Consider the following 13,093-nt stretch of genomic DNA (forward strand, 5'->3'; position numbering starts at 1 on the left):
GAGTTCTGTGTCTGTTTTGGCTTCTCTCTCTCTCTCTCTCTCTCTCTCTCTCTCTCTCTCTCTCTCTCAAATAAACAAGGGGCTCTTGGGTGGCACCGTCGGTTGGGCATCTCGCTTTGGTTCAGGTCATGATCTCACGGCTTATGAGTATGAGCTGTGCATCGGGCTCTGTGCTGACAGCCTGGAGCCTGTTTTTGATTCTGTGTCTCCCTCTCTCTGTCCCTTCCCCACTCACACACTCTCTCTCAAAAACGAATAAAAGTTAAAAAATATTTTTAAAAAATCCGTCCTTGTTTTGGAAAATCGTTTTTTTAATGTTATTTATTTGTTCATTTTTGAGAGAGAGAGAGAGAGAGTGAGCTTGCACATGTGAGCAAGAGAGGGGCAGAGAGAGAAAGAGAGACAGAGAGAGAGAGAACCCCAAGCAGGCTCCACACCCAGCACAGAACCCGACACAGGGCTCCACCTCACAACTGTGAGATCATGACCTGAGCTGAAGTCAAGAGTTGGGCACTTAACCAACTGAGTCACCCACACTCTCCTAAGTGTAATTTGTTTTTCACATGTAACGGGTTTATATTTTAAACTGGTTGATAAACATTTTCAGGTTTTTTCAGTTTTAATTCGGACCGTCATCAGTATCGATAGCTATGACCCACCTTCACAAAAGCCCTTTGGGGCTCTCTGTTAAGACAAGTCTGAGAGCAGCTGGTCTAAAATACAGAACTTTGGGGGCGCCTGGGTGGCTCAGTCGGTTAAGCATCTGTCTTCAGCTTAGGTCATGATCTCACGGTTTGTGGGTTTGAGCCCAACATCGGGTTCTGTGCTGACAGCTCAGAGCCTGGAGCCTGTTTCAGATTCTGCGTCTCCCTCTCTCTCCGACCCTCCCCTGCTCATGCTGTCTCTCTCTCTCAGAAATAAATAAAACATTAAAAAAAAAATACAGAACTTTGTAAGCCTCCAATATCGCACTAACGCACTAAAATGTTTTCAGTAAGACCATGTTACAAACTGTACGTACGTATCTTCGTGGGTCGTATGTGTTTATATAGGAGGAGAAGGAGAGGGGTAGGTAGGTAGGTAGTCAGAGAGCTGCTTTCTATTTTTTATTTTTTGGCAACACGAGACCTGAGATCACCAGGGACAGTGTTTCTCCTTCCGCAGCTTCCAAGAAGTGAAGGACTACATCCAGGCCTACCTGACCCTGTTGGAGAAGAAAGCCTTCCTGACAGAAGATAAAACCGAGCTCTACATTCTCTTCAGCACCTGCCTGGAGGTGAGTGAGCCGTCGGCCCCCCGACTCCTGCACACGAGCACGGTCGTGCGGTTTGTTCGACGGAAAAGCGTCTAACAAGTTACAGAGCATGATTTCAGTCGGTGAAACTGTCAGGTGCTCCGTTCTACGCGCAGAAAAGGGTCCAGAAACATTGCCTCTGCCCCGGCGGCGGGTGTTCTCTGGTGCGCGGGCCTGGGCGCGAGGCAGCCGCGCGTGACCGTGTCCGTCTGCGGGAGGCGAGGCTGTGATTGCTCCTCATTTTGCTTCACTCCTTTTTTTTGCTACTTGGAAAAAATTGAAGATGCACGTGAGAATATTAGATTATATGGGGCGCCTGGGGGGCTCAGGTGGCTAAGCCGGCAACTTCGGCTCAGGTCGTGAATTCACGGTTCGTGGTTTCTCTCCCCGCATCGGGCTCTGTGCTGACAGCTTGGAGCCCGGAGCTGCTTCGGATTCTGTGTCTCCCTCTCTCTCTGCCCCTCCCCTGTTCATACTCTGTCTGTTTATCTCAAAAATAAATAAACATTAAAAAAAATCCCTTTTTTGGGGCACCTGGGGGGATCAGGTGGCTAAGCCGGCAACTTCGGCCCAGGTCATGATCTCACGGTTCGTGGGTTCGAGCCCCTGTCGGGCTCTGTGCTGACAGCTCGGAGCCTGGAGCCTGTTTCAGATTCTGTGTCTCCCTCTCTCTCTGACCCNTGGTTCTCTGTTCCCTAGGATTCCCTCTACGAGAAGTTTAGCGCCCTCTCTGCCACTGAGGGACAGAAGCACCTGAGAGAGGAGGGGGTCTTCCTGGAGACCTACTCAGTGCGGCACGGCCCCGAGCCTGTCACGGAGGCCTCGGTGGAGTACCTGCAGGAGATGGCCAGGATCCGCCTCTGTCTCGACAGGGCATCTGACCTCCTCTCCGGGCTCCAGGAGGGCTCAGGCAGGTCTTACGCGCACCCCTGTCCACCCAGGCTCAGGGATTCGCTCTGTAGAAATACGGGAAGCCGGTTCTCAGAGCCATCCTGGTCTGCACCGTGTCGCCTTTCTTCTGGATCGGTGTCATACGGGAGCTGCAGGGGCCCGTGCCTTCCACGCCCGGCTCCGAGTCCTGGGCGGGCGGGCGAGTGGCGAGGGTGCCGGCCGCCGGGCCCTGACCCCTGGCTCTCGCGCTCTGCAGAGGTGGCCGAGGACAAGCAGCGTTACCTCCGGCAGGTGGAGCGCTTCTGCAGGCAGGTGAGGAACGACTGGTACCGGGTGTACCTGGTGCGGAAGCTCACCAGCCTGCGGGGCATGGAGTTCGTGCAGCGCCTCTCCAGACCCGGCCACCCGGCGCGCTGGCTGTTCCCCCAGGCGGTTCTGGAGCAGCAGGTGAGCGGTGTTCGCGCCCCCGCCCCCCCGCCCCGCACGGCTGGCCTGGTCCCCGGTGCCTCTGCGGCCCCACCCCACCTGGGATGGTGCTGAGGCCACCTGCCTTGGGAGACAGGTGGGCACGTGCTCTTCTGGTTTGTCACCTCCCTGCAAAAACTTATTTCGGCCTTGCCTTGGGTCCGGTGTGATGTGGGCAAAGCAGAAGAACGAATGTGTGGCTTTTGCTTTTGGCAAATGAACAGTAGAAGCCCTTCCTCTCCTGTGCGGGCGGGGTCGGAAGTGCGAGACGGAGGGTAAAAGACCTGTAGCCGTTTTGGCTCCGGGGCCCCTCTGTGGCCCGTCCCTGGGAGCCTGGAGCCGACCTCCTCGCAGGCACCATGGTCTCTGCTCTCAGTGGGGACAGAACACAGTGACGGTCAGTGCCGTCTCCTCCCCCCCATCTCCCACCCACTCCCCCCTCCACTGAACGGGGAGGCGGGGCCACAGCAGGGACCGTCCTGCCTGGGGCCGCACCTCTAAGGGTCCCCCTGGGCCCTTTACCTGTCGAGGCGGTTCTTTGCTAACCGTGTCCCCACGTCCCCCTGGCAATGATCCCGTGTCCCTGGCCTCGCAGGAGGATCACCCAAGCCAGATGGACCGGTACCTGGTGCACGGTGACAGATACAAGTCCCTTCGTGACGCAGTGGGCAAAGCCGTCCTCGAGTGCAAGCCCCTGGCTATCGTGGCTGCTCTGAAGGTAGGACACCCCCACCCCCGCGTCCCTCGGTACCAACCGGCGCCCCAGAGCCGCGTCGTGTGTCCACGGCCTCCGCCCGCGCGGCAGAAACATGACGTTAGCAACTGAGTCAGGGGACAGGTTTGCTCGACCTCGCTGACCCGCCCGGTCGGGGCCATCAGCAGCCCCACGGGACGGCGCACATCCCTTACTTCCCGGGAGACGCTGCTCGAGCCTCACTCCCTCCGAGGTCACCCTGAGGAGAGGCGCGGGCGGCCCCGGGGGCTTTCCCACCTGTGCACGTTCAGCGTGGACGCGGGCGCTCGTTTCCATAACGAGGCAGGGAGTTTAGAGTCTCCCCTTCGAGCGGTTCTGGTCTTGCTGCCTCTCGGAGGCCCCTGGCCCTGGCGCTGGCCGGAGAGCGGGGAAGTAGGTGCGCGGCCTCTCCCTGCCGGGGAGGAGTTTCTGGGAACGGCCGAGCGGTCGGAAAGAGAAGAGCTGGGGCTTTCTGTTGCCTGGGTGCTGAGCGATCTGGAAACCTCGCATTGAGCCGCTGGCGGGGCCTCTGTGAGCCGTGCGGCCCCGGGGTGCCAGGTTCCTCCAGGTCCCTCGCCTCCGCCTGCTTCAAGGCCGGAGTCAGCAGGACTCAGGCCCTCAGACGGCGTGTGTAACGAGGCCTCGCTGCCGTCTTTGCCCCCTCAGGTCTGCAGGGACCCCGGCCCTCAGCAGGCTGCCCACTTCCTGTTAGCGCTTTTCAGAGAGGTCGCCACTTTGTACAGACTCCCCGATGTGAACCTCCATCCTAAGCCAGAGGTGAGTGTCCGCCTCCAGACAGTGCTCACGGTCTCCATGTCCACAGGGACCTTCTTGAATAGAAGTAAAAGCCACAGGGGCCACAGGGGCGGCTGGGGGCTCAGTCGGTTAAGCGTCCGACTTCGGCTCAGGTCACGATCTCGAGGTTCGTGGGTTTGAGCCCCGCGTCGGGCTCTGTGCTGACAGCTTGGAGCCTGGAGCTGCTTCAGATTCTGTGTCTCCCTCTCTCTCTGCTCTCTCCCGCTCGTGCTCTGTCTCTCAAAAATAAATAAACATTAGGGAAAAAAAAAGTCAAGAATGTGAGATACTGTTTACAAAGTACATCAGATTGAGCACCTGGGCATTTACAGGTGGAAATTCTCTCATCTGGGGAACCTCCCTCACCCGGTGACAATTCAGCCGTATTTTCCTTCATGCTTGATATGTTTCTGGATCAAAATGTGTGACTAACTTAAGAGCAAATGTTTGGCTTCACCCCATCACCTTTGACGTATTTCTCAACATGTTCTGCCGCCAGCAATGTGAGGCTCTCAACAAGGTCATCGAGGAGAGTGAGGTCCTTTCTCAGTGGGACATCAGACAGTTTGCAACGTCCCTCGTGACGGATACTCTGCCCGTGCTGAGCACGGGTGTGATGGACAGCAGCCTCGAAGGCACCGTGGCAGAGATGGCCGTCCACATGGCCGTCACCCTCCTGTGCGGACACAGCGAAGTCTTGGAACCCCTGAAGAATCTGGCCTTCGCCCCGGCCAGCATGGCGGTACGGCTGGGCCCTGGGTGTCTGTCCCCACGGACACCAAGCCTGTCCCTGGGTCCCCGCAGAAACGATGCTTGTCCTACGATCTCTCTGCTTCTGTCCCACCTGACGCCGAGGCCACCGCGATGGCGGACACCTTGCCCTGTGTCGTTGCACGGGGAGCCCTTGTTCTGTGTTCCCTGGTGGAGGACGCTGAGGCGGAGAAGAGGCGGGGTCCAGGGCCCACTTCCTGGCTCCCGGCGGTGGCAGCCGGCCCACACGCTCTCTTTCCTGAAGCTTCTCTGCTTTCTTGGCTTTTCAGAATGCTTTTCTTCCAACGATGCCCGAAGACTTGCTGGCTCAGGCGCAGACATGGAAGGGTCTGGAAAGACTGCAGTGGTACCGTAAGTGTCAGTTTCTGCAATGTGACCCGGGGCCCGCGCGCTCCGTGCCTGGGGATCCCAAACGCCTGGCCTGTTCGGCCTTGGTGACTTCCCAGAACACGGCGCCTACTGACTGTGCGTGCAGCACATCAGCCCCTTCCGGGGCCCCTGGGTGAGGGTACGCCTGTCACCCACGTCCTCTCCCTGGGACGTGAGCCTCGCCGGAGGCTCGGACAAGGGCCAGCTCGCCCTACAGCCAAGGTTTTGACCCAGAGAGAGTTCTTTTTGGAATCTAGAACTGGGAACCCAAACAAGGTCACCCATACTTTAGGTACACTTTGCTGTTGCCTGAGTAAATCATTGTTTTACTTTTATTTATGTATTTATGTTTGAGAAAGAGAGAGAGAGCTAGGGAGGAGCAGAGGGAGAGAGAGAGAATCTTTTTTTAAGTTTATTTATTTTGAGAGAGTGAGCACAAGTGGGGGAGGGGCAGAGAGAGAGAGAGAGAGAGAGCACGCATCTCAGGCAGGCTCCACACTGTCAGCACAGAGCCCAACTCAGGTCTCAAACCCACGAACCATGAAATGACCTGAGCTAAAATCCAGAGTCGGACACTCAGCCGACTGAGCCCCCCAGGAGCCTCTAGTTATTGCTCTAAACAAAGCCAGGACTTTCCCAGCTCCCTCATTTTTTTTAGGTTTATGTATTTATTTTTAGTAATCTCCCAACGTGGGGCTCGAACCCACGATCTCGATACCAAGAGTCCCACACTCTTCCAACTGAGCCAGTCAGACACCCTGAGTAAAGAATCCTTTTAAACCCGCTTTAAAACTTGTTATAAAACACACTCCTTAAAATCAAAACAAAAAAAATTTAAAGAGGAAGGAAGGGTGTAAAATGGGGCCGCCCTGTCTCCCAAAGTAGCCCTGGCACGAGCCTGTGAAAGGGGTTTCTCTCTGGTGGTTAGATCAGGCTCACTTTCACTCTCACTGACGTGCTCAGCACGGGACTGTGCATCCTGCTTCGGCTGGACGGGGAGGGGGGCGCTGGCTTCCTCTCTTGCCTTGGGGCAGGGGTGAAACCCAACAGCCAACGTGTGCCCTGTTCTTCCAACAGTGTGCCCCAACGGTCACCCGTGCTCGGTGGGAGAGGTGAGTCGTGGTGTCGGGGGCAGTGGGGGCACTAAGCGGAGGTGCCTGGGGGCCTTGACCTCAGGAGAACGTAGGCTCTTCTGCAAGCTGTGCTCCAACTTGACCTCCTGGTGGCACCGCGGGCCTCCCCTCACCACCCTGTATCGGGGGCCGTGCTCCAGGGCCGAGCGGCGTTCCGGTGGCTTCGACTCACCAGGCATCCCTCGCACCCGTGTCCCCAGCGTGACAACCAAAAATGTCTCCAGACGTTGCCTGAGTCCCTCTGGGAGGCAAACTGCTGCCAGCCGGCCTTCCCAGCCGTGCCGCACGATGTGACCTGTGCCTTTCTGTAACGGCACGGTGTCGACTGGCCAGAGAGGAGACGTGGTGTGGACGCCAAGGGACAGGAAGAAGACAGTCAGGATTATGAGCCCCGGGGGGTGAGGGCTGTGTGCGCCCCGTCTCTGCCTCCCGTGGCAGCCGGCCGTTGAGTTGAACAAAGGAGATTGGAAGGAAAATGCCTTCTTCCCGAGACCGCTCTCACCTCCGACGCCTGCGGTCTGGGGCTTGAGGCACGGCGTCCAGGAGCCCACAGTCCGATCTGGGAAAAAAACGAGGGTTTGGAAGGAGTAGACCACATGGTTATTTCCAACCAGAGTTTAGGAAATGGGTTTGGAGGCCGGGGTGGTGTTCCCAGAGCTGGATGAGATGGTCGGGACCGCGGAGGAGCGTGAGCACGTGTGTGTCTGGCTCACAGAGCCGCGGATTCCTGGCACACGCCCTGTCCCAGAGAGCGGGGGCCCCGCCTGGGCGAGCTGTCTAAGCTCAGCCCTCGGCCTCCCGTGCGGAGCGGGCTCTCGCGTGCGCCATGGCGTGGGCTCCTGCCACGGAGTCCACGACTGAGCGTGGCCCCGTCTGTGTGTCCCCTAGTGCGGCCAGCCGATGGAACAGAGCCACTGTGTGGACTGTGGGGCTTTAATTGGCGGGATTAACCACAAGCCTGAGGCCGGGTTTCACATCGTCAAGTAAGTAGGACCGCGTTTCCTTTCTAAGTGATTGAACTCTGGGTTTTGGAGCTGTTTCTATCCCAGTGGGTAAATTAATACTAAATACAGAATTAGTCACTGTTGTGCATTTGGGCCTGTGTCCTGTTGGGTCTCAATGCCAAGGTCCCTGTGGTCATGGAAGATATGTCTGATCTGTCATTGGTTGACTGGTCTCTCTCTTTTTTTTTTTAAATGTTTCTTTATTTTTGAGAGAGAGAGAGGGAGAGAGCGAGCATGAGGGAGGGAGGGGTAGAGAGACAAGAAGACACAGAATCCCAAGCAGGCTCCAGGCTCCGAGCTGTCAGCACAGAGCCCAACCCGGGGCTCAAACTCACCAACCATGAGGTCATTACCTGAGCCAAAGTCGGACGCTTAACCGACTGAGCCACCCAGGCATTCCTGACTGGCTTATTCTATGTAAAGCAAAACCACACATTAATACACTCGTGTCAATTCGTGTTATTCAGACATCTTCTGTTCGGGCCTGAGGCGTGCCCCCTATAGAAATACGCTTGCCGTACACAAGTGACCTGATTCGGAGGGACGTTTAAGTCTATGAAGCCACAACGTGGGCATTTTTTTTCTATCTGAGCCCACGCCATGTCACCTGGAGACTCTCAGCTGCCACCACGGTTTGCGGGACGTGAAGGAGACAGTCCATCTTATCAAACAGTCCCGCATCCACACGCAAGGCTGGTGTCCTGACCCCAGCCTTCTCTCGAGCGGAGCGTGGTTCTCCGTGCTCCCGCAGAGGGCAGCTGGGACCTTTCTGTGGTCATCACATGTCACTAGTCTGCTGCCTTTACAATTTAAAATATCCTCAGGGCACCTGTGGGGCTTAGTCAGTTAAGCGTACAGCTCAGGTCATGATCTCACGGTTCTTGAGTTCAAGCCCCGCGTTGGGCTCTGTGCTGACAGCTCGGAGCCTGGAGCTGCTGCAGATTCTGTGTCTTCCTCTCTCTCTGCCCCTCCCCTGCTCACACTCTGTGTGTGTGTCTCTCTCTCTCAAAAAAATAAACATTAAAAAAATTTTTTTGAAATATCCTAGCCTGTTATCTGCACAAATGGGCAGGACACCCCAGGATCCCCAGTCTCTGATACTGTGCCTCCCACTTGGGTGCGGTAGGAAATTCTTTGCCAGGCCTTCCGTCCCCATTTTTGATTTGGGGAAAACGAGATCGGGGTGTGCATGTCCCCGATGTCGACGTCACCTGTCCCAGCTGAGGCTATCCTTGGCTTGCCTGCCCCTCCCCCCCCCCCACGATGATTTCAGCAGAAGCAGCAGGTACAGACCCCTGTGAGGGCCCCTCAGGCCAGCCCCCTCGCACTGCGAATGCCGCGGGCTGCCGGTCAGCCGGGAAGGTGAGGCTGGAAGGGAGACCCCGAGGCGAGAGCTCTGTGCTTACGAGCGTGAGAAGCGCCATGGCACCGTGTTGTTTGAAATGGCAAACCTCGTCTCCACGTCCCCGGAGTGTGAGATGCGCCCCCAGGGCCAAGGAGAGAGGACCGTCTACAGCTGCCGCCCTGTCTTCTCTCATCCTCTCCAGAAACAGCACGGACAGAACGCAGACTGGCCACGTGCTGGGCGCCCCGCTGTCCAGTGGCGAGGCAGTGGCGTCCGACCGACAGCTGGCCCCCGTGGTCTTCCTGCTCATGCGGCTGCTCACCCACGTGGCCATGCTCCTGGGGGCGGCCCGGAGTCCTGAGGTACGGCCGCTGCCACCACGCCACGCGTTCGGTCCGTAATTTGTAACGATCGTGGGTCGTTTTGTCTGGAGAGTGCTGGCCCCCTCCTGTGGCTCAGGAATACGTCATTGTTGCCACACCCACAAAGGAGCGTAAGATTCACACGCCCTCGGTTCCCCACTGGCGGTGTGGGGGGCTGCTCGTCAGGTCACGTAAAATCCATTTTGTTTGTTTTTAATTTTTTAATTGTTTTATGATTTTATTTTTTTAATGTTTAGTTTTGAGAGAGAGACAGAGACAGAGCGTAAGCAGGGGAGGGGCAGAAAGAGAGGGAGACACAGAATCTGAAGCAGCTCCAGGCTCCGAGCTGTCAGCACAGAGCCTGACACGGGGCTCGAACTCATAAGCCATGAGATCATGCCCTGAGCCAAAGCCGGACGCTCAAGTGACTGAGCCCCCAGGTGCCCTTATAAAATAAGTTCTCTTATAAACGTTTTGAACAAACACCCCATGTCTCAGTGTGCCTGGAAGCGGAGACACAACTCCATCGTGACGTTACCGTGTCTTCCCTGCAGCTCTGGGCAGGATCCACTGCGAAGGCCAAACATTGGGTCTCTGAGAACTTATTTACTTACTTAATTTAGGTCTACACGCAGCGTAGCTTTAGTGAGCGGGGGACGAGGCCGTTCCCACGTCTTCCCCACATACACGTACAGACACACACCCCAGTGGATGCAGATGCCACTCGGAAGACGTGTTACACACCACGTGGCTTCGATGAGCTGAGGGCGGGGCCGTGCGGACTCTGTGTCACGATGACAGAGGGTCGCTTCTGCCGCGTCTGTGTGCACGGGGCTTCCACCACTCCCCACGCCCTCTGACCTGGCGCTGGCTGTCCTTGCCGGGCGTGTGCGGGTGCAGACGAGAGCTCGTGTCCCTCGCAGGCCCTGAGGAGCATCATCAAGCCTCCGGTGAGGGACCCCCGCACGTTTCTGCAGCAGCACATCCAGCGGGACCTGGAGCAGCTGATGAAGACTCTGGGAAGGAGCGCCGACGAGGCCGTCACCGCCGTGCACCTGGTCCTGTGCAGCTTCCTGGGGAGGCAGCGCCACCTCTCGGGCCACAGTGAGCACTGGGGGCGGGGGGGGAGGGGTCACTCCTCACGACGCTGGACACGGATAACAGCAAGCAGGGAGGGGTGTGTGGAAAAGCGGACGGAAGGGCGGCTCTTGTCTTTGCGTTTTCCCTGCTGGGTCAAGATGTGCACACAGAGGTGTGACGTGCGTGCGCAGGGGGAGGCCGTGGGGCGCCCAGGACGTGGTGTGGGTCATCACCATCCAGGGACCAGCGTCCGGTCATTTGTTGGGACTTGTCCGCCGTGGCCCCCGGCCTGTTCGGCCACGCCCGTGTGCCCGTGTCCACGTGTCCACAGCTGGCTCCGTGGGCAAGGGGGCTACAAACCACCGTGGCCACTGAGCTGATGTCCCCACTTCAGAAACGGACATGTGTGGAAAGGGGAGGTCTGCGAGGTAACTTAGTAAAGCGGCTGTTTCTGAGTGGTGGCCTTGAGAGTGACTTTATCTTCTTTCTCTTTGTGTCTTCATAACGATCCCGAGTCACTGGGAGCAGCAGGGCCTGTTTTTAAGGGCGCAGGTTAATTTAGGAGGAAGTGCCCTGCCCCGCGCCGTGCCCCTCGGAAAGGGAGCGTGACTTTGGTCTCACCTTCAGTCCGTGTGTACGTAGCTGCTGTGCTTCCTTCTCCTTGGGTAACACACTCGTGTTTCCTTTTAGGGGTTTTCCGTTTCGATGCAACGCTGTCATCCAGAGAATACAGAAACAGCTGGGAGAAGGCCATGGAAGCGCTCCTCCTTCCTGAGCTGGAGGTACTCGGCCCTGGAGGCCAGCGGGGAGCCCGCGGGTGCCTGTCCTGGGCCTGTCCCGGGCACCCGGGCCACCGTCCCTCATGCCAGGGCTGGGGGGGTGGTGCTGGCGGAGCCCCAGGCCCGGTGCGGACCACCCGGCCACGCCACCGTCCCGCTGTGCCCCTGCCCCCCGCCCGGAGGCTCAGCCGGCGCTTGAGGACTTACTGTGAGTCAAGGAAATGCAGGTGGCTTCCTCCCGCTACTTTTTATATTGAGAGTAATGCGTAGACAAATTCCCGCATAGATGCCCAGCAGAAATGCACAAATCGTTGTGGATTCGCCTCTCCCCCGTCAGATGCTGGAACGGTGCTGGGAGTAAATAAACCCAGCAGGAAATAAGAGTCACTAAGTAAAAGAATGGGAATACAGTCCAGGCCTCTGGGCCTCATATTTGGGGAGACACGAGCCCACAAACAAGGAACCTGGAAATCGTCACGAAAGAGAACACGTGCTAAACCGAGGAGGGCAGGCTCCCTGCTCCGCCCGCTGGGGAGGCCCCCGTGTGCGGTCCGTGTGGGCGGCCGCACCTCCTCACCTGTGCCGCTCTCTCCCTCAGCACCAGCATCTGGAGAAGGCCTTGCTGACGGTCACTAAGCAGATCAACCAAGACGAGCGGATCAGCTCCAATCCCGTGGCCAAGGTCGTGTACGGCGACCCGGGGGCCTTCCTGCCCCACCTGCCCCGGAAGAGCGTGCTCCACTGCTCTAAGATGTGGGCTTGCAGGACGAGGGTCACCGTGGAGCACCTGCGGCACGTCGTGGAGCAGAATCCTGCCAAAGAGACCGTGCCCGTCCTGCACAGGTTCCTGCAGAAGGTGCGGCCTCCCTGGCGTCTCCCCTGCAGACTCGAAGGCCCGGCTTTTACTCGGTCATGTGGGGCGTCGGACCGACTACCTCAGGGCTCTGCTTTTTTTTTTCTCTTATTTTTTGTGTGTATTTTTGAGAGAGAGGGAGAGACAGAGCGGGAGCAGGGGAGGGTCAGAGAGGGAGACACAGAATGTGAAGCAGCTCCAGGCTCTGAGCTGTCAGCACAGAGCCCGACGCGGGGCTCGAACCCACAAACTGTGAGATGACGAGCTGAAGTCGGATGCATAACCGACTGAGTCCCCGGGCGCCCCAGTGCTCTGCTCTTTTGATGGACCGCCGGTGGCAGGGGCGCCCGGGGGCAGAGCAGGGTCCTCATTCCCGTCAGGCTGGGAGGCACTTTGAAGCATCACCTCACAGAGGAAATATGCTGGTCCAAGTTGGCAGGAATCAGTAAAGAACGTGAGGGCCAGGACGGTGCCCCCCAGTCACTCAGCCAGAAAGAGCAGAATTCAGACCGACCCGGGCGGTGCCCTTTCCCCCGTGGCCCCCGTGCTGGGAGCACGTGGCCATCAGTGAGCGTCTGTTGAAAGAAAAAGCTTCCGTTGGGAACATGTATCCAGAATCAGAATCAGACAGACGAGGCCTTAGAAGGAAGAAGGGGCTGGGGGAGGGGGAGGGAGCAGTGAAACGTCTCTCGGGTCGGTGGGCCCGGAAATGCAGGTGAAATTTCCCTTCTGCGGTAACGGCTGTCTCCCGTCCCCGTGCGGGCCAGCGTTGGCGTCCGCACAAGTGCGACGACTCAGAAGTGTCTGTCGGTCAGTGGGGGGCGGGAGCCCACTGAGGAGGCTCTCCTGAGGCCCGGACGACACACAGGAGCGACGCCAGGCGCCAGGCCTGCGTCCCCAGCCTCTGCTCCCGCTGAGACCCCACACCCAGCCCGTCGCAGGGGCCCGGGAGGCCGATTTCTCTGCCGAGGTTTTGGCAAACACGCGTGACGTGTCGGCCCCCCAGGCCAGCCCCGCAGTCCGTTTCCCCGGGAACGGGGGGCGGGGGGCTAACCCACGGCCCGGCGGTCTTCCGGCTGCAGGAGGCAGAGCTGAGGCTGCTGAAATGCCTGCCTGAGATCCTGGCCCTGCAGAGGGATCTGGTGAAGCGGTTCCAGAATGTTTCGGAAGCTGACTACCAGTCCATCAGAGCTTTCATTAACAGTCACCAGGAAGGTAC

The 13,093-nt window shown here is 58.1% G+C and overlaps 1 protein-coding gene across 2 annotated transcripts in view; it reads left to right on the plus strand.

Moving 5' to 3' along the window:
* Positions 1 to 13,093, plus strand: part of RNF213 (ring finger protein 213) — a 103,082-nt gene that overhangs the window by 83,474 nt on the left and 6,515 nt on the right. Inside the window, exons 48-61 of one of the 2 annotated variants that reach the window (XM_077755267.1) lie at positions 1,165 to 1,276; positions 1,994 to 2,204; positions 2,442 to 2,632; positions 3,246 to 3,368; positions 4,050 to 4,160; positions 4,678 to 4,920; positions 5,219 to 5,300; positions 6,396 to 6,430; positions 7,340 to 7,434; positions 9,003 to 9,162; positions 10,086 to 10,266; positions 10,933 to 11,024; positions 11,620 to 11,877; positions 12,957 to 13,089. In XM_077755267.1, the coding sequence (XP_077611393.1) occupies positions 1,165 to 1,276; positions 1,994 to 2,204; positions 2,442 to 2,632; positions 3,246 to 3,368; positions 4,050 to 4,160; positions 4,678 to 4,920; positions 5,219 to 5,300; positions 6,396 to 6,430; positions 7,340 to 7,434; positions 9,003 to 9,162; positions 10,086 to 10,266; positions 10,933 to 11,024; positions 11,620 to 11,877; positions 12,957 to 13,089 (2,027 nt within the window). Of the gene's footprint in view, positions 1 to 1,164; positions 1,277 to 1,993; positions 2,205 to 2,441; positions 2,633 to 3,245; positions 3,369 to 4,049; positions 4,161 to 4,677; positions 4,921 to 5,218; positions 5,301 to 6,395; positions 6,431 to 7,339; positions 7,435 to 9,002; positions 9,163 to 10,085; positions 10,267 to 10,932; positions 11,025 to 11,619; positions 11,878 to 12,956; positions 13,090 to 13,093 lie in introns of those variants that run through there. The other variant, XM_077755262.1, reaches the window with a different exon arrangement.

The sequence above is a fragment of the Crocuta crocuta genome, unplaced genomic scaffold (genome assembly GCF_008692635.1).
Source record: "Crocuta crocuta isolate KB4526 unplaced genomic scaffold, BGI_CrCroc_1.0 scaffold50, whole genome shotgun sequence".
NCBI lineage: Eukaryota > Metazoa > Chordata > Mammalia > Carnivora > Hyaenidae > Crocuta > Crocuta crocuta.